At 39.5% G+C, this 21,107-nt stretch overlaps 1 protein-coding gene across 1 annotated transcript in view; it reads left to right on the forward strand.

Moving 5' to 3' along the window:
- MBP (myelin basic protein) overlaps positions 1–21,107 on the forward strand; it is a 110,664-nt gene that overhangs the window by 54,292 nt on the left and 35,265 nt on the right. The window contains exon 3 of the mRNA XM_064705732.1: positions 1,216–1,306. Coding sequence (XP_064561802.1) covers positions 1,216–1,306 — 91 coding nt within the window. The remainder of the gene's footprint in view (positions 1–1,215; positions 1,307–21,107) is intronic.

Genomic DNA, 21,107 nt, shown 5'->3' on the forward strand with positions numbered 1-21,107 from the left:
TCCCAGTTCTTGTCAGCTGCTGTGTGACACCAGTAGGCTTGCTAGGTCCATCTTTCATTTCTTTCCAAAAATTCTTGCTGTCTTGCTTCAACATCTTTTGAGTCTATGTGCCTGAAGTTTGCATTCCTCTGTTCTATAGGGAGTTAATAGACTTAATCTGCCTACTTTCTGACACCTTCCCTATTGTTATTAATAAGGGGAAATAAGAGAAATTTGTAAGTGTGCTATGTTTCTGATAGCAGAGATGGTAATTTTTCATGAACAGATTGTATAGCAGCCTTTTCAAATATATGTCAGAGTTAAAAATTGTATTTCTCAAAACATCACACAAAGTCTTCCAAATGAGCATGTACTTGAATAGAGCAATATGTATCTTTCAAAAAGCATAGGCATAAAACATTTCTCTTTTATTCCTTCCTCAACTCTTAGTCAACTCTTTACAGTAATATTTAATATTGTATCAGTCATTTCATATCCATCTTTCAACAGCTGACTGCTTGTGCAGTTTACTGTCTGCATTGCTGTAAGTATATGCAGTGTATATGTTTCTCTTGAGTACTGAAGTAAAACATTTTTAAAACAAGAGTTATTTTTTCTTCAGTAGAAATATAAATATTTAAAACTCAATGTTTCACAGCTTATGTTTTCCTCAGACTTTTCTAGGTAGGGAATTAGATGTTTTAACTTCTGGCAAGTTAAGCACCAAAGCTGTTGATTTATCTCTAATTACACCAGGTAGCTAACTGGCAAATTTCTTTCAGAAATAGTAAGTCCTTGTGCTTTAAACAGTCAAGTAGAGGAATTGGTTAATGACTTGAAGCTCTAGCTCACTTGCCTTTCCTGTATAAGGAGAAATATTTGTGTACTATCTTCTGATCTCTTGGTTCACTAAGTCAACATGGAATATGTCAATAGAAATAAAACTAAATATGAGGAGGAAAGGTGGAAACTTGCAAGTCTGTTATAGTTTTAGATATCTCTCTTGTTTAAATGTCTTTTCTACCTCTCCAACTGACATAGATTAAAACAGACTCAGAAGAAAAATCATGATTTTTCTGAGAGCATTTTTCCTTAATATTTTGCAAAACCACATATGTGTAGCAAAGATAACAAAACCACATGTATTCATTAAGAATGCAGTTACGAAGTTTAAAGAGTGTTTCTTTTTGAGAGCTGTCAAAGAAAGACTAATCACAGTAAATGTTTGTTTTGCAGAACGCTGAAACCAAGGTGGAAGAAGCAGCTAAGGAGAGCCCAAAAGCAGCCAGACTAACACAGCAGTCATCAGAGGACAATGAAGTATTTGGTGAGTTACTGCAAAAACTTGAAAATGTTATTTGAAGTGTTGGCACAAAGGGAATTCCCACAAAGACACAGTGATCTACTTAATGTACAGCTTTTGAGCGCAGGCTGTACAGTCCCACAAAGACCTCGAGAGATGGAGGAAGGGACCAAGTAAAAAACAAAGAGGAATCAGCAGTCTAAAACAAATAATCTCTGAGGAGAAGAAGGATTGAATCCAAGTATTCAACAAAATGAAAGGTTTATGCAGTAAGGGAAGATAAACTTTTCTCCATCCGTAATGGAGAGGATAAGCAATGAATTCTTAAAACTGCAGAAAGAAAGATGTGATCAAATGTCAGGAAGGGGAATACAGAAACAAATACTAAAGTATTGTGATACATCATCTGGAAAGTGTGCAGATTCATCATTGCAGGCCTTGAAAAACAGGTTAGACAAGTAACTGTCTAAACTGATGTAATCATCTTGTGCCAGAAGGATAGACTGGGTGACCTTTGAGAATTCTTGGAGACCTCAATTTTAAATGAGCTTCTCTTGGTGTTTTTCTGTGAATCCTTTCCCTGCTCTCCATATAGGTCTTGCTGATATATTTATTATTTGATCTGAAAGCCACATTTGACCTTTTCTTCTGCATTGAGTTTTGGAAAAGAGACAGGAAATGATAAAATTGGCTGAGTTGGAAGGAACCCATCAGGATCATTGAGTCCAACTCCTGAGCCTGTACAGAGTGCCCCAAAAATCACAGCATGTGCCTAAGATTATTGTCCAGACACTTCTTGAGCTCTGTCAGGCTTGGTGCTGTGAGCACTTCCTTCAGCACCCATTCCAGTACCCAAACACCTGCTGTGTGAAGAACATTTCCTGATAAGGGAAACCTTATTGTTACAATTTAAGGTTTATTTTATGCTAATAGAACTCCAATGAAGAAGCAATAGTCTAACATTAATGCAGGAGAGGTTAAGACAAGTCTGATCATGTGGATGTTACTAAGGCTGACTGGCTTGAAAACTTTTGGATGAGTGAAATATTTTTGAATACAGCAAGTATTTTTTTTCTTTCAAAGTACAAAAGGAATGGAGCATGAAGAATTAATAATTAGTCTTTCTTACTAATAATGGAAACCATTTAAAATCATCCTTTCTCAGTGAGATAATGCAGTGTGATTGGCACATGAACCTGAATTCCTGGTACAAATATTTCCAACACTGATCATAGAGTGCCAGTGGCTGATGAATCCACAAGTGGACTTTAGAACTAGCTTTCAGCTTTACTTAGTGGGTGCTGAGGCAATTACCTCATTTCTTTGCCATTTGCTCTGCCAGTTATTTGCAGTAGATCCAGTATTACTGGTTGCAAAGCCACATGGCATGGTGTAATGTGCATCTCAAACTGTGTCCTTTCTCAGTGCAGATCTCTCGTTTTCTTTCTGTGAGAAGGGTGGAGGCAGCAAAGCAGGGAGATCTCCATCTGCCTCTTTCTACCAGCAAAATCTCACGCATTTAAACCTTCTGTGTATTTGGATCACTACTCCTGTGTACCAGTGGGCTAACCCAGTAGTTACTTAAGTCTGTGATCCATGTGGGAACTGTGTGTTTAAAGATGGGAATTAAGCATGAAGTTCATTGTTGGTAGGTTTAAACTCACCATCCAGTGATCCATACCCTGGATCAACAAATTCCTTAACTAACTGAAGAAAGTCAACATGCACATGTTCTATGTGGTGTTTAAAGCTAATGATTTACTAACAAACTGCTAAATATTTCCATGTTCCAAATCTGTGAACTGAGCTGCTTAACTAACATAAGACACTGATCAGCCTTTGATAACTCAACACAACCAGGAGGAAAATTTCTTTCCAACTCCAAAACCAGTCAGATTACAGTATTTTATATCAACCTTCCTACCACTTTGCAAATTACAGTCTGGGGCTTTTTTGGTTTTAAGATTAGGTCAAAATGGGGATTAAAAAAGAGGAAGTATAGTGCAAATGGACTCTATAATTTTCTCTTACCCTGGTCAGCTGAGTAAATCAAAGTCGACTGAAGGTGCAAATGAAACCACCGTGGTAAGTAAGAATCAGGGAGAATATTTTGATAGATACAAGTTTCATGTTGTCTTGAGAATGACTGCTGTATATGCCTTTCCCTGCAGTTCTGGACAATGTCTTAAAAATACTCTTACATCTTATAGGGATAAAGGATAAGCTTGAAGCAGTTTTCCCTAGGTGAGTTATTTGTTGTTCTGTGACTGAAATGATTACAGAGCCTGCTCAGTTATTCTCCCTCTGGCTTGATCTATTTCAAGCTATCCCTCATTTCTTTCTTTTTCCCCAGTGATGCTAATTATACCGAGCATGAAGTATGCACCAATAGTTGGCTAATTTATAGCTCCAGCTTTGACTAGAATCCCTCTTCTGAAGAATTTTTAATAGCCTCCAGTCTCTTTGAGCAGGTACACCTCAGCCTTCCCTTTTCACAGACATCACTATCTACTTGTGACTTACTTATTTTCCACAGAGATCCCTCCTCTCGCTTTCTCTGGGCAATGCCACCCCCTGCAGAAAGGTTGGCACGGGCAGCAGAGGAGCCCTGAGCCCCCTTTGAGAGGGCAGCCCCCTTTGAGAGCCTTCTATGCCCTGGTGTGGAGCAGCACAGCGGGCGCTGGAGGAGCCGTGTCCCGGGCCCCGCTGGCTGTCCCCAGCACCGCAGGCTGTCCCGGGCCCCGCTGGCCGTGCCCCGGCCCGCTGGCTGTGCCCAGCACTGCTGGCTGTCCCCCGGCCCCGCTGGCTGTCCCTCGTCGCTGAAGCCACCCGGTGGCAGCAGCTGCCAGCCCCTGGCAGCCCTGGCAGGCCTGGACTGCCGGCTCCAGGGCTCTTCAGCAGAGGAGGCAGAAATCTCTTGAATTGCGCTTGTCTCCTCACGCTCCCGGGTTAGCGGTGGCGTGGACCAGGTGACAATAATGACTTTGCAGGACAAGGGAACTTTCTCTGCTGTGGACAGCATGGAATAGATGCAGTTGCTAAGGGTTGTTATGCAGAATATACCTGATGAACTCTGCCATTTGAATAGGGTTTTTTTGAAAATACTTCCTTTCAGAGTAAATGTGGTTTCTGCAGTCCCGATCAGCTGGTCCAGATTTGGAAGCAAACACATTAATTATTGATTAAAAATACCACGACAGTAAGGAACCAAGTGTGGGGCTCTCCTTCAAGTCTGCTAGACCTGGTAGCATTCTTTGCAGATTCAAGGAAGGTTTCATCCACTACTGTAAAGGGCCACCTGTGAACACGCCTAAATGCCTTAGTTTTCCTGTTGTTGTTCTCTGTATGGGTTAAATTTGGGAATTACCATTCCAGAAGGCTCTTCTGCATTTCTCTTTAATATTTATTTTTAGACTGGGGTATAGATGAAATTACCTTGCCAACAATGAAGCCACATTGTACCAGCTGCTTTATGAAACAAACAAGTCAGGTGTGTCTTATGTTTCACAGAACTAAATCTCAAAGGCAATGAACTTTTTATACAGGAGGGTGGAGTGGAGAAATGGAGCAGAAGGGTAAGGGTATTGGGAGAGAAAAGACATCACAGTGATGGCATTTGCAACTATGCGATTCTGAATTGACAAGAGTTAGTTTTGTTTGCCCTTTGAAAGGATTTTCTTGTGGCACCCAACAGAGTTCTGTTGTCTGATATATACTGAATATGCATCTGTGATGTGGAGCTAGAACGTCTTGCTCACTGCAAACTTCTGTTGAACTTGCACGTAGTCAACATGGTCTCTGTTGCAGCTAGTATTACTCAGAAAAGGGTTTTGCATTACATCTCAGTCCAGGGAGGAGAAGAAATTTGCTGGCTATGGTGCTGTGCATTTAAAGAAATGGGTCAGGAGGGGACTCTTAGCCTTACTTACAGAGAATATTTTCGGAAGTTTATTTGCTACAATGCTACCCTACAATGGTCAGGCTGGAGCAGGGGGGAAAACTGCCTGTCGTTCTGACCACTGGAAGGACTGGAGCGTCCTTTGTTTGGTGCGACCCCTATTACATTGACCTGGAAAATTACAAATGCAGAGTTTTAATTATACCTTTTTTTTTTTTTTTCCTGTAGGATTGAATTACCATAAAATTACAAGCGAGATTTTTTTGTAGGGGGAGTTGTTGCATATTGTGTATTCCCCTTTCTGATGACAATGAAAGTCAAAGTGTACTAACTTTTTGTGATAGAATCATAGAATATTTTGAATCAGAAAGCACCTTTGAAGGCCATCTAGTCCTAACCCCTGCCATGGGCAGGGAAACCTTGAATTAAATTGGGTTCCTCAGAACCCTGTGCAATGTGACCTTGACTCACTCTGGGGATGGGGCATCCACCACATCTATGGGTAACCTGCTCCAGTGTTTTATTACCCTCACAGTAAAAAACATCTTACTTGGAAAGACAGAGTAAGGCTTTGTCTTTTCAAACCCAAAAGTTTCCTTTTCTATCTGGTAGATCAGGTCTAAAATTGTATCTGCATGTGGCCATTTTTCTTTTTGCTTAGATCTTTCCAGGGATCCATGCTGTGCGCCTGGAGTTGTACTGTGATGTGTTGGGTTTTGTTGTTGTTTGGGTTTGGTAATGGGGTTTGTGCTTTGGTTATTTGTCATTGGTGGGGGTTTTTTGTTTGACTGGTTTTCGGTTTGTTTGTTCTTTGCTTTTTTTGACTAAAAAGAGGTGAAATGAACACTCTTTTTCCCTCTAAAAGGAGAGATCCTATTGTAGAGTTTTTCAGCACCATATGCCATTCTGCTGTTTCAAATTGCAGAATTGGGTGCGTCCTGAGGTGTCTTTTTGTGTGCAGAGCTCAGAGATACAGCAAGAAAATGTGCATTCAGCACAATTCCACGGTGACCCTGCCTCACCCTGATTCTTGCTTATGCTGATGCCTGCTGCTGTGTCCCACGCAGAATGTCCTGTGGGACTTGTGTAAACCCACACAGGATGAAGGATTTCTCTCTCCATGAGACTTCATCTGTAGTGGTTTGACAGATGCAGTCACACTCAGTGTGGGTCTTCCTCACTGTGGTCCCACTGCATCCAAACTTAGGAATTTTTTGAAGCTGTGTATTGAATGCCAGTTTGGGTTTTCTGGTTGAATGGGGTTTTTTTAGGTTTTGTTTTGATTTTGTTGTTGTTGTTTGGGGTTTTTTCTCAGCTAAGGATTTATTGCTGGTTTATAAAGTGTGTCTTCTAAAATGAGAGAATTTGTATTCTGGTCTTATGGAATATACTGACAAAGCTGGGAACGTGAATTATTGTATGTTACATCTGTATGGATGTCACTCTTTTCCTGTGCCCATTTTTCCTTTTTGATTCTTGCTTAAGAAAGGGAGGGAGCAGAATGTGAAGGGAGGAGCTGGAAGGCACAAGGCCTTTATCAGGAGGTGATGCAGTCCTGTCAGGAGCTGGCTAAATGCTGAGGGTTATTGCAGTTCAGTGACCTTACTGGGAAGCTTCTTTCATTGTAAACACAATCAATTGTGGAACATGAGCTATGACTTTAATGCAAAATAATGGCAAGCTTACACAAAAAAAAAAAATCAATCTGGTGTGACAGCAAATGGTTTTCAAATAGGTGTTATTACCGTGTTGCAGTTATTTCCTCTTGCCTGAGAGGCAAATGGGAGAATTTAGTGTCCTGTCGGTTTTCATTATAAGATAAGTAATGGTTCTGGTCTTCCAGCTATCCATTTATTTCCACTTTCCTTAACCTTCTTTCCTTTTCCCAGTTTCTTGCAAGACTTGGTCTGTCTGCTTTCATCCAGAGACCACTGGTTTATCAAAATTACAACAGCAACTCTGGATTAGCTTTCTGAGGTGGAAAGAATTTACATTTTAATAAGATTTAAATTTTAATGAAAAACCCATTTGCTATTTTTTGTACCAGTTATTGGGTCTCAGAGGTATGGCTTGCAGCTTTCCCTTTTTTGGCATGGTATTTCATGCTTACCTGCAGATCTTTTTTTTAGGGAAAAGGCTGAATCTTGTGTATCTTACATATCGTAAAGTGGTTTCTGCAAACTGTGTGTAGTTTTTACATATGGATCAGTGAAGCTGAGCAAAGTGCTGTGGTGGAAAGAGACCTGTAGGAGTCCAGAGGCAGCAGCTGGCCAGCTGGTACCATTTTTTGTTATTTTAAAGTTTGATGGTTTTTATAAAATATAGATATTTGCAACTTCTATATTATTTCTGTGGTTGGTTTGGGTATGGTTCATCCTTATGTTTTTTCTTTACTTAAAAGTAGCATTCATATGTTATTTATTTTGTGGCTGCAATCTGATGCTTTAAACAGTAATGGTAGCTCTTGGACATCTAATTAGTTAATATGCCATTAATTAATTAATGTAGTGTTTTACAGTATCATCATCTAAATCTTTAAGGTTACTTTTAGCATGACATTGAGGCTTGCTGCAAAATTAGTGCACAAGCACTTAAAGGCATTTTAACAACTCTGATTTGGTACGATTTTTGGGTTTTTTTCTTGTGTGCACCACATGCCAAAAACATACATAGCAGGGGTCTGGGTTTTTCTAATGTCATGGGGACTGGATTTGTTACTTGGGTCATTAGCATAGGCGTGGAGCTGAGACAGTGATGCCTGCTGTATTTTTAGCAGTGGTGGGCTGTGCTTGCTGTAATTAATCAGCACATTAACAATAAATGACTTATTCATTATTTTAATGCCTGCTATACAGTGTACAGGAGCTGGTGATTTCTTTTCCCCTTGTTTATTCAGTAAGAGTGAGTCTGTGTGCAAGATGGGGGAAGCACAATAGGCATTTACCATCCTATTGTTATCCAGAGCAAGCATTGTATCCAAATGTAAAAGTGAGGATCTGCAAGTGTGTTCTAATGTCACAAGCTGCTGGGTGGTGATACCAGGCTTTTGACTAATCAGCTAGCCATGAAAGAAATTACTCCTTTCCCAGTGGATTTTGTCATCTTTGTCCCGTTGGCAGGCTGCAGCCCAAGTGAGTATTCTGTGTGCACAGAAGTCCACAGTGTTCTCTGTCACTGATTCTTGTGTACCATCCAGTTGGGTTAAGGCAGGATTTTATCTGTAAATGAATTAAAAGTGCTTCTGAAAGATCCTTATTTTGGGGAAAGGAGTTGAAATGTTGCTGTTGTCCCATTTCCAATTTTTTTGAGGCTGAATAACCACTCAGTTCTGGTTTGAGTGAAAGAAGAAGCAGAATAGTTCTCTGTGGGCCAACCACTCTTCTGTCAGGTTAGCTGAAACAGATGTTGTCATTAAACTTTAATTACAACATGACTCACTTTTTAATGCAGTGGCTAGAAGAGAAGTAGAAGGAGGTTTTGTGCTATTCATTAGGAGAATATGAAAACAGCAGCTAAGATTGATAATACTTCTGTGTCCTTAAAAAAAAAATACAAAAGTCATCAGCTTGGGCTTCCTGCACAATACAAAAGATGAAATTTCATTATGTAGTTTCTAGATAAAATCCTTAATAGGTGATTTGAGCCAGAATAATGTCCTATGGCAAAAATTTTACTAAAATATGGATTCTTCTCAGATTTTAAGCACTGGATTCTTCTCAAACTTTAAATTGTTAGTTTCCCTGGTTAGAAACATTTTATTGATGGTCTGGACCTCACAATTACCTCTGGTTGTGTGTCTGACCCCCGTTAAGCTGCCCATAGCACACATCATGCAAGACATATCCAAACACAGATTTTTCTTCTCTGAATACAGAAGACAGAAACCAGGGGGAAAAGGGGATACAGAGGTAAACATCTTGCCCTCAGAAATACAGTAGGTCAGTGTTAAATTGATGCTTCACATCCTGTGTGGTGTTAAATGGGTGAAATTCCAATTCCTTGCCAGGACCCAATGGGCCTAAGAAATTTTGGGTTGTATTTTTTAATGGTACTTCCCACTCACACCCCTCTTAAGTAATGTTAACTCATGATACTGTAATTAGCTCTACTGACTTTGCCAAAATTATAAAGATAGTGAATTGGGCTTAAAAATAAAAAATCCATTGGCTTGTCCTTCCAGCATTAAATGGTTGGTCTGGAGTGTGGAAAAACTTGAGGATATTATGTTCAGATTGATCCCCAAAGAGTATGGAGGGGCAGGGAGAGAGCCACTGGAGCTGTATCCTCTTGTCCAGCAGCAGCTCTGTGAAAATAGCAGTTTGTGTGTGTGATGGGTGTAGCTCTGGGAGGATAGCCAAGCAGCAAAAAGCCCACTGGGAAAGGATTATGAAAGTAGAGACTGACAGCAATTGTAAACACCCCATGCAAGCTGTTTTGGTGGCAACCCTGACAAAATATATTTTTATTCCTATGCTGGATTAATGTAAATTGTGCTTCATCCTCATGTATGGCATTTGCAACTGTGTCCACAAGACTGAAAATTAATCTGATGGTGGTGGGGAATGAAAGCAAGAAGGAATACACAGGATTCAAATGAGTGAATGAAAATGTGCAGGACTTGGCATCTGTCAGTTTCCCCTTGGCACTCCCATGGCTGTACCCTGGAGCTCTGTGGAACTCCAGGCTCCAGTACCATGTCAGGCAGGAAATCCAATCCATACTTGAAGCTGTGGCTTTCTGCTACGCATTTGTTGGAGGAGGCTGACTGTGCTTTGGCTTAACTCCTTCAAATACATGGGCTGGCAGCACTTGTGCAATAGCTCAGTTTTAGGGGTGGACAGTGGCCCTTTAAGTGCTGACAAGGAGGAACAGAGCAGAAATTCACCTCTGAGATAATCCATTTTTGATGAGGAAAATAGAAGTGAAAAGGGCCAGTATTTACTGGTGTGCACACACTGGTACTTGTACAGAAACATCCTGGTGGCGACAAGACTGCAGTCGCTCACAAGCCTTGCAGGGAGCAGGGAACAGCCATGATAATGCTGCTCTTTATTTCCAGCGCTGTTCAGAGCAGGCTCCCTCTCTAGAGCCTTCCCTATGCTTCCCTTCCCTGTTGCCAGTGAAAAGCTTGGCCTTCTCTAGTCCTTTTAATAGTCCCACTTCAGTAGAAGGAACCATCTTAATACTGGATGCAAATATTCCATCAAAACAGAAACTTTGAATTAGTTTGAGTGATTTCTAGTAGCTGTCATCCTTTGTGATTTTTTTTTTCCTTTTTGGTGGTTCTTGCTGTAGCATCTTAAAATTTCTGCTGTGCATCATATTGATCTGCTGCAGGAGGACTGCATTAAAAATCAGCATTCTAAAGACTAAACTCAGTCGTTTAAACACATGCATGGACTGCAAAAAATAATTCTAAATATGTTTATTTCAAGTGACTTCAATAGGAACAGTCTACAGATAAAAGAAATTCAAAGGAGTTCTCATCTCTGTTCTGAAATATCTGTAATAGGATTTTCTTTTAACCTTGGTTTGTGGAAAAGTGAAAAAATGGGCTCTGAAACAAAAGTGATAGGTTTTGGAACATTTAACTAAGCAACCATGTTATGTAACAATGAAGAGACTTCATTTCATTGGACTCAGTGGGGACAAAATGAAAATATTGATGCTTCCAAAATAAATACTTGACATTTGACAATATTTATTTCTTTGATATAAGCCTGCTTCCCTGAATGTTTATAAGGATGTGGTGACTGTTTACCTTGAAGGGACCTCCTGCTTCTTCAGCACCGCAGCTCTGGTGCTTTTAACAGAGCCATGCAGTGGCTGTGCCCGAGTTCCTACCAAGGTTGGGGTTATGCCTGAGTTCCTGCCAGGGAAGATGCTGATCTGTGGTGCCTGAAGTCATCAGCACAGCCAGCAGGTTTGGAGTAGCTGTCTTTCACATCAGGCATTGAGCATGCCACTGGGGCAGCTTCAGGCAGGCAGTATTTCCATTTTCTGGTCTCCTGATGTCTTGCAGCCCAAAGTCAAACAGGAGTAGCAGATAGTTTTATTCCACAACAAATGGGCCAAGTTTTAATTGCAGTTTTGCAGTTTTGACATTCATTGCCATGAGTGAACTGAATTTTTTGGAAAGCCTTTTTGGGCAGAATTAGGTATAGACCTGATACATTTTTGCCACCTTTTGCTTCACCTTTTCATCAGGTCTGAAATGTGCAAGTATGCCATTTTTTTAAGGTAAGGCTATGGCAGGAGAGGCAGTAGTGTTATTCTGTTCTCTTTCACTTACTTTCAGGCTATCATTTGTTTTGTGTACCATGTGCAGTCTCGTGTATAAACTGGCCATCCTTTAAGTGGCCACAAGACCCTCTTGTTTGGTCTTCAGATTTTTTTTGCTGTAGTATCTTCATTCCTTCTGCATTTGTCAACATAGGAAATCTATTACAAAATAGGGAGTAGATATGTTTATACAACAAGCCTGAGTGCCCTATTATTATTAAATTAAATAAAAATTCTGCATTTTTATTCAGCAGTAAATAAAAATTCTAACATTTTATTTATTTTTATTTATTTGCCAAAATTCCTTGCAATAATTTTACTGCTCTATTTCAGAATATATAATTCCCATATGAAGATCTGAAGGCAAATTTTTTTCAAGATTCATGCTTGAAATAAAAGTCAAAACCAAAAAATTATAAAACTCCTGAAAAATGAGAGCTTCTCTCTTCCTTTTCCACCAAATTTTTCCAGTTTTGCTTTGAGGGATCAGTGGCTGGCCCACATCATCATGAGCTGCACAGCCTACAGGGGGACAATACTAAGTGAAAATTAATAGAGGAACTTCACTAGATTTCAGTAGAATTGGGAACTTGCATTAACACTTCAAAATACTATCCAGATTTTGACCAAGATATTTTGGTGGTTGTGGGCTTAAAGTGAAAATCAGAAGACTGGGCAAAGTAACTGTTTGTCACTTTTCTCTCTGTGTTAAATTCCCCTAGGCTCCAGCAGAGAGCTGTGACTTCTGTTTCCATATGCCACCAACAATAAATCTGGCATCTATTTTAAAGTCAGTGCTCACCTGATTGTAGTAAATTGTATTTAGTGGCCTGTTTTCATTATGTGGGCTGGAGTGATCAGTGTGATTAAATTGAGGAATTTTCTGAAAGTGAGAAGCCCAGCAGTTAAGACTTCTAAATGCATTCATGCTAGGGATTTTTCTCTTTCCTTTTCAGATGCTCTCATTATTTCCATGCTGCACAGGGTTGTTTTGTTTTGTTTTTTTTTTTTTCCTATGTTGCTCATAGTATCATAATCCAAATGCAGACTCGCTCCCAGCATTATTTCAGTCACTATCCATACTGCAGGAGCGCCCAGTCGAGGACTGGACCTCACTGAGCCTATTGATGTATAAACATGAGACCATCACAAGGTTGCTCTGCACCTGTTACTGCTGATTCCCATTTCTGAGGGCAGGCATTCCCTGCCAGTTGGACTGCTTTTACACCAAGCAGCATTTTGCTCTTCACTGTATGACAAGGACCAAATTGCTCTAGATTTTGCAGAAATTGCTCTAGACTATTCCTGATAAAACCTGTTCCATTTGGGTGAGCTCAGCAGCAGAATCCCAAGAGCAGAGTTATTCTCTGTGGATGTGCACTTCACCAGCAGCCTCTCTGAGTGCTGCTGCTGCTCTTGGCAGGGTTACACCTGCCCTGCCACACCTGGGGCAGTACAGCTCTGCTAGTGACTGCTCCTGAAGGCAAGCCTTTAAACCATTCCTCTCTTCAGCCCAACAATATTCTTACATTGACTTGTAATTTGTTGTTCAATTTTGAATAGTTATGAGGAGGGACAAATGTCTTTCTACTTTCTGAGTTACATGTTTCCCACGCATGGGTTATTTTTGTTTCATGTATGAAAATGTTTCCTACATTTTGTTTCATGATTAAAAATGTCTCCTGCAGTGAAAATATGATTTTCTCTATTTTCTTAATTCTCATGTAAAAAGACCCTTTTTAGCTCTGTCTAAAGGTACCTATTAGAAGATTTCTGGGACTTACATGTTCTTGCAAATTAACATCAAGATTCCATTATAAAAGAAAATAAGAAAAAGGAAGCTGTGGAGCAGGCCCCTCAAGAAAACAGAAGTGAATGTCTTGAAATCAGCATGTTATTTAAAATCACACACTGCTTTGGCTAGTCATTGTGACACCCGAGCACTGCTGGCGTGTCCAAATCCCTGGCTTTTCCAGCCAACTCCCTGTCTGTTTTCAGAATATTATAATCACGTTCCTTATCAGGAATGAATTCTGGAAAAAGTCAGAATATAAGGTAGTTTGACATAGGGAGCTATTTAGAATTTAGAGCATTTTCTCCTCCATCTCTGTAAGCTTGCTTGTGTTGATATGTCTTTATATTGCAGTGTTGTGATTCAACACTGCAATATAAAGACCTGTATTTTTTAAAGGCAAGATTCATAGTTCAAGTATCCCGATTTAAGTAAAAATAAAACCCCTCTAATTTTGCAGTTTCATTTTCATTGAGGGAGTATATAAGTACTTGGTACTTCTGGTATTTTTTATTTATTTGTTTTGTTTGCTATTTTAATTAGAGAATGAAAAGGGATCTGGATGATCTCAGAATGTTGGAGAGTTGTTATTTTTTAATCTATAATGTTAAATTAAAAAATCTGTGCAAATAGTGATATCTTCATCTGAGTGAAATATCCTAACATTTCTTCTTTGTAGAATTGCTAATGAGGTCATGTCTTTCTGAAAATTGCAGTCAATTTGCATTAAGTGTAGGATTTTATAACATTTCAGATCTGCTTAAAATGTTGTGGTTGCAATAGTGCATTTATTTTAAGGATATTATTTATACACAAAAATAAGGAACCATGCTAGTAAGCTGTGCCTTCCACAGGGGAGAAGATAAAATTACAACTTGGATTAGGGGAGGAATTTGATAAAGCATATTTATGTCCTTTTGTGCTCTATGCATTCATCTGTTTAATTCCTAGGCTGGTTTGTGTGTTAATTCAGAGAAAAGTAATGTGCACGCAGTGGAGATGCAAAGGCAATTTCCTTGTTGCTCTGAAGTGTGCAAGTTGGAAAGTGTATATCATTTTGTGTAGATTTTAGCACATAGTACCAGTTGGAGTTCTTGCCTATGTGCTGCTTGTGCTACTGTGGCGTGAATTAGAGGTGGTTTGTTTTCTTGTTTGGGATTTTTTTTTATGTTAACACATCTGTGGATAAGAGGCTGAGCATCTCATTTTTGAGATTACTGGTAAACAACTTAATGTTTTCAACAAAATAATTCAAGAATCATTGAAGTGCATCACAAGGATGTGACTTGAATGGAATGTTATAAAACAAAATTTAATAGGTAAGAAATAAATCTTGTATGGGAGAATGTAGAAGAGAAGAGAATGGAATAACCTTATTCTTTCCTAATTACATTATCTTTGTGTTCAGCTTCTTAGCCTAGGGGTTTTGAGTGTAGGGATTTTCCTTGTGTTTTGGAGTGTAGTTTCTTGGGAGGGTTGTTTGGGGATTTTGGGGTGGTTTTTTTTTGGTTTGGTGGTTTGGTTTTTTGGGGTTTTTTTTTTTGTGAGGTGGGGTTTTTTTGTGTGTTTTGCTTTGGTTTTTTTGGTTTATTGGTTTTTGTTTTGGGTTTGTTTGGTTTTTGTTAGTTTTTCTTGGTTTTTTTTCCTCATGTGTTAGTATCTAGTTGTGCTAAGAGTGTTGGATCAAATGCACTTCTGGGTTTCTGCCTAAGGCTTTGGGGAGAGACAGATGGATCCGGGATTAGAAACACATCTGTATCTGTTTTTTCATTCTTAAAACTGCTTCACCAGTCAGCACACATGGTCTCAAGGCTGGAACTCTTAACTAAAGTGTTGCTTGAATCCTAACACCTTTTAAATTAGCCTGTTGGTCACTGAGTTCATCCGAAAAGGCACAAGAGAAATTCCAGGTCTGTGAAAATACTTAATTTAAAACGTCCTGCCAGCAGTTCTACCTCGGCCTTTCTATGTGATAGCCAACATATCTCAGATGACCTCAACTCTCAGGGGAACATAAGAATAGGGGCATTCTTTGCATGCATGAGTGGCTGGAATAACACTGTGCTTAGTGATCAAATGAACAATCCCTTTGAGCTTTCGAGATAGTACCCCCTCTCACAGGGCATCGGAAAGCATTTCTTTAACAATTATGCAGCAACAAAGCACAATAGGGTCACTGGTCGTTATGATTTCTTTCTGAGGAGGAAAGTCAGAGTTTATGTTACCTTGTTGTTACTATCTCAAGCTGAACTGGTTTGGCAGTCGAGAAATGCAGCCTGATCTGTTGCCAGATCCCTGGTTTTAGTGGAATAGGGTGCTGCAGAAATAAATGTTTGAGATTTTTTGTGTTTTAACTTGCCTGGTGTTTGTTTTTTTTTTTTTTTAATACCTCCTCCTACCCTCCCCCAGTCACTTGTCTGGTGTTCCTGGTTTTTCTAAAAGCAGTTTAGAGATCCTCCTGTTGCAAACAGAACCTGTACCATGGATTGTGCTTTTCTTATGCCCTGGGTCATTTCTCCAGCCCAGTGATCAATCCTTTTTACTGTGACTGATTCCTTCTGTGTGACTACACTGTTTTACTGCTGCTCTCTGCTTTTACTTACCACCAGACTTTTTCTTCCCCTGTGTTTTTCTCACCATATTTTCTTCTCTGCTGATCCATTGGTTTCTGCCAGGCCTTCATTAGCTGCCTTTGCATCCTTCCCTCTGGGTGGTTCCTTCCTTTTCTTCCTTATCCTCTTCTCTTCGTGGTCTTCCTTTACTGCCAGGGCTCACTACTTCTGCTGCTTTCTAGCATCTTCTCTACCAACAAACACACAAAGTTGTCCTGGTGAGCTTCTTGATGATTAACCTGATTGTTCCCACAAACATTCTAAACAATATTAGTCCATCTATCTCTTTTCTCTCATCCCTGATCATCAGGGAAGAGAAAAAAGGTCCATATGCTAAGAGTCAATTTGAAGTAATTTAGATGTTTTCCTTTTTTGATTTTTAAATGTTGAACGTGGGACACTGCAAGCCACATACCAGTGAATATTCCAGCCTTGCACAAATGAATACTGATGAGATGACCTGGGATAATAGCATTGCTTGGGGCTGTTGAGGCCATTCTGCTGTAGTAACAAATTCTAGTTGAGACATATTCCACAACAGGATGTCTTGTCTTTTCTTTGAATTTGAAAACTAGTAAAAAAACTGAGGCTTTCTTATGTTGTGCATGTGAGTGTGCAAACAAGTATTTGTATGACACACAAGTGTTGCACAGTCAGCAGCAGAATGAATACAAATACATATATATTCTGTGTTCTCTGGGATTGTCATATCACCTAACCTTTTCCTTCTAGATGAAGAAGAATGAAAGTTGAAGACCATAAATTTCATTAATTTAAAATTAAGATCTGGAGCTTACATTTTTTGCTGGTGCAGTGCCCATGCCTTAAAAAATCTCAGGGGGAAAAAACATATGCTCTTCAGCAAAATTGCAAATTCTCACCTACAGAAATTAACCTCAATGTAATATTTATATTCTCATTATAGAGTTCTACTGATTTGTTGTTGGGTTTCTTTTCCCCCTTTTCTCCCTGCTAATTAGTTTCATGCTGCCAGCATAAGAGACATATTTTTACTTTGGTATTTGTACTATTTATCTATAACTTCAGGTTTGTCTGTACATTTTAGGAAAGGGAATGAATTTAAGCCTTAGCTCTAGATTCAGATATGACCAGTTACTGTGTCTGGAATCTCACTAGCTCTTCCTTCTGCTTTCAGCCTATCCCAGTAGAGTAGGCTGTGATGGTTGGCTGTGAGCTGCTTATAATCAGGAAGCACACACATTTTGTTGGATTTTGCATTGTTGGAGGGCCAGAGGCTGGAAATGGGAGCATATAAATCTGACACTCGATTTGATATTCCTGCTGAGTAGAAGACACCTGCATTTCTCCCTTCACACTCTTATTTTCTTCTGGTGAAGCAGAAAACATATGATAATGAGTGCAAAAGCAAGTGATTATTTAGATGGCAACAAATTGCTGCATAACTGTGGTCCCAAGGAAGAAGGTTGGGAAGCTGCACTGGTTTTATTTTGTCTTGCAGAGGGTATTTAGTACAGCCAGGTTTCTCAGGGTCCCACTGAGATTTTGTTTGTTGGAGAGAAGTATTTTGGATGTCTAACTCTACTGCTGCACTTTTTTCCTTTATCTGAATTATTTTAAGTACTGTGGATTAGGATCTTGCTTCAGATTTAATAACCAACCTACCAAAACCGAAAAGCCAGGTGAATGTGCATGATATATTGGCAGCGTGTTACACTCTCTGTTAAGAGGATGAAACTGGTAGAAAACAAAAAGTGACATAGAATTCTTGAGCAGGCAATTTGCATGGTGTGGGTGGATTTTCTGAAATACCTGAAGGGAATTTTAAAAACTCTGGAAAAATTATCAAAAAAGATCACAACCTGAGTGTGTGGTAAGTAATGAAGAACATTAAGCACACTGGTGAGCTCTGCAGAATATCCTAAAGTATTTTCTCATTTACAGCTCAGTTTCAAAGGAAAAACTGTAAATGGAAGAGAAGGAGTAGAAAAATCTGGTCCATGGTCAAATGTTAGTAATGAACACTGTCAATACCATGCTCTGAGAACTCTGAGATGTAAAACAACTTCTGGCATTGGGGAGTTAGGACACGATTTGGGGGATTTTTTTGGAAGAGTTGAAGGTCAAAATACCTGATGCCAGACTGCACATGAACTTTGACCTGTCAGGCAAAACACTGACACCACTAAACATTTCCAGTTTGTCTGGCAGTCGTGCCCCTAGCTGTATGTGTTTTGTAAGAGCACAGTGAGGGCAGCCAAGCAAGATCGATAAATTGACACATATTCTTAAAGCGCAGCCGTCTGTAACATCCAGTTCCACTTGGCTAAGCACTAATTTGATTTTTGCTTCTACTTTTTAATTCTTTTTGAGCTCATTGTTATCTGGATTGGTTTGTCAAATTTGAAGTAAATAGTCTCCAAAAGCAGAATTTGACAGTCACTGCTTTGTTCCACCTCCTCTCTCCACCCCATTTCCAACAAAGCCTAATTCCAAGGTAGAGTGGCCACACTTTTGGCTTGTTTGCTTTTGATTTCCATTAGAATTTACTGCCAAAACAACCTGGTCATACCAGTGACAAACCTGAATTTGTCTTCCTAGTAACTTGTCGATGTTTGCCCTAAAAAGCAATTTGATGCAAAAGCTTTTCTCAAAAAGGGAGGCATTTTGGGACAGTAACTACACAGTGAAAACAATTTCAGTTCTGGAAATCCTTCATTTTTAAATTGCTCTGGGTGAACATGTTCCGTTTTATGCTGAAAGAAGAGGAATTAACAATTGATTTGTGACAACTTCATAGGGCAGCAAGACAAGGGAAGCAAGAGAAATGTGCATTATGGAGAATATACTTCTGCTGGCAGGGGAATAGGATATTTCCTTCTTCCTCACCTGGATCTTGATCTGAAGGTCATGGCATGTGTCTCGCACTGGCCATGGTCATGGGTTGAAAGCTTTTATTATTTGGCTTGTTGGTTTGTTTTGAACACATACAGTACTAGAGTGTTTGGTGCCTAAGTGGGATTGAAAATTTGGCTGATCAAGCACATAACTGATCCTGGAATCTAAAGATTCATTTCATTACTTTGGAATTCTTTCTCAGTGAGTGATTTATTTTTACATGTGCATCTTTTAAAACAAACAATTGTTTTTCCCTTCTTTTAAAGTTGAGGAATAACAAGATTCAAAGAAGCCTTCTGAATTGCAGGACCCCAGCAACATTTTCCATCTCTCCAAGAGCTCGGTCCTGGTTTTTCCTGTATTCACATGCTTACAGTCCCTTTACTTTCCCCTTCCACACCTTTCTATCTATGTTCCCATGTAAAAAAAAACCCCAAACCTTCATGAGTAGGCTGGGTGACTGAGGATGTCAGAATTCACATCCTGACACAGCATGGGCACAGCTGTACCACAAGTATGCATCTGCTATGAACAGGCAAAAAGAACAGACTTTTTCTCAGGCCATTTGGAGCATGGCTAAGGCTGCCTCTTAGTTCTTCGGAGATTTTTTTTTACATAAATTTTGAATTTGTGTAAAATAGATGCAGGAATGCTTTGGCAAAACAATGGATGTTTCCCTGGGATCGATCAGCTTAGTTCTGAATCATGATACTGTGTAATTCCTGCAAGGGGGATGAAGCACATAGTCCCTGATACGTATGCTTAGTCAGAGATAATAGAATTCCACTCAGCCATTTTTTAAAGACTTTTTAACTATTGTGTAGGGCAGAGAGTGTTTCAGTAAAGGAGAAAAAGACATTGCTTCTCTGATATCACTGGCATCTCTCCAGTCAGCATTCAAGTGCCGTGGTATTCATTGAATGCTGTGTTTTTCAGAAGCACAGCCTTGTTTGATCTGTTTTGTGTTGCAAAACATGAAAAGACAGTCTCTGAATAAATTTCTATTCATAGAATCACTGACCCTTTTAAATGTTTTTCATTTTCATATCCATTCCTTTTCTGGCTACCATTAAAGCATATTTGATCTAGTTAGCAAGCCCTTCTGCAGGCTTAATGCTGCTGCTACCTCCGAGTTATTAATGCTCATGTTTGTGTAGATGTTGCTGGAGAAACTGCGTGTGGCCACATGGGAAACTTCACTGTCAGCAAGGAGCCTGGTGCACACCCCAGGGATGTGGTGACTCTGAGTTGCAGTACATCCACCTTGCCTTTTGCTGACATTTATTCATTTGTTAAGGGTTTATATTTATTAGGGGAATTGCCTTTGGTCTGTCCCCAGGTAAGCCAGCTTCTGCTAATTACATCAGCTAAATTATGCTGAAGTTCCTGCGAACTGGGCTGGATGTTCTGCGGCTCACATAAGTGCAAGTGTCTCCTACTGATTTGAATACCATTCAAAATAATCTTTACAAAGTAGCAAATCTATACTGCAGTGCAAGTAGAAGAATAATGGCTGCAGATGATGCAGTTTTAGCTGCTGGTTAGTCATGATGATGATGATGGTAGCTATTTAGCCAGCCCCATGAAGCTTCTGAGGACCATACAAAGTGTGCAGTAATTGAGTAATGAACTGCTCTGTAAGTTAACTTTTACTGACACAATTCAGAAAGCTTGACACCTTTTACTGTGTGTGACAGACCTGGCAATGAGAGAAAGATGTAAGCAGCATGACTTCAACTTGCAATCATCTAGTCAAACTGTATCAAATGATAAATTGGACTTGTATGAGAAAGAATAGATGCTCAGATAATGTCATGGTAGAGCTCCTCATCAAGTTATCCTCTATATTTTTTTCTCTTTTTTGAATATGGACTGCAACATGCTGCTTATGCCATCAGTAGAAGTGTAGGATAATTTGACAATTGCTGATTTCACCTGAGTTGTATCAGCCACCTGCAAAGAATATGGGCCTTAATTTTATTCCTTTCAGGTACAGGAGAAATATTTTCCTTGCCAGAATAGAAAATTGGAAAATCCAAAATGGGGTCAGTGATAGACCTGTCTTATTTATTGTCACAGAAAGAATTGTCAGGAGATGTGGGTGGGAAAAAGGGGATTTGTTTCAGTAAATGCCTCTTTATGATACTTTCTGAAAGGCAAGCAGTCAGAGCTGGAGACTTTCTCAAGTGCAAGTTTTGGTCCTGATTATCAACTACTTATTTTCTTACTTTTATGAAATGTATCTTGGTCTATTAATTTGCATGCATTTGATTTCTTTTTTTCCACTTGTTTCTCAGGCAATACTGTCTGCAGTGGGCTTTTTTTGCTGCTAAGAGGGAAATTGTAGGAGTAGTTGGGGATTGC

Source organism: Zonotrichia leucophrys, chromosome 2 (assembly GCF_028769735.1).
Source record: "Zonotrichia leucophrys gambelii isolate GWCS_2022_RI chromosome 2, RI_Zleu_2.0, whole genome shotgun sequence".
NCBI classification, from domain to species: domain Eukaryota; kingdom Metazoa; phylum Chordata; class Aves; order Passeriformes; family Passerellidae; genus Zonotrichia; species Zonotrichia leucophrys.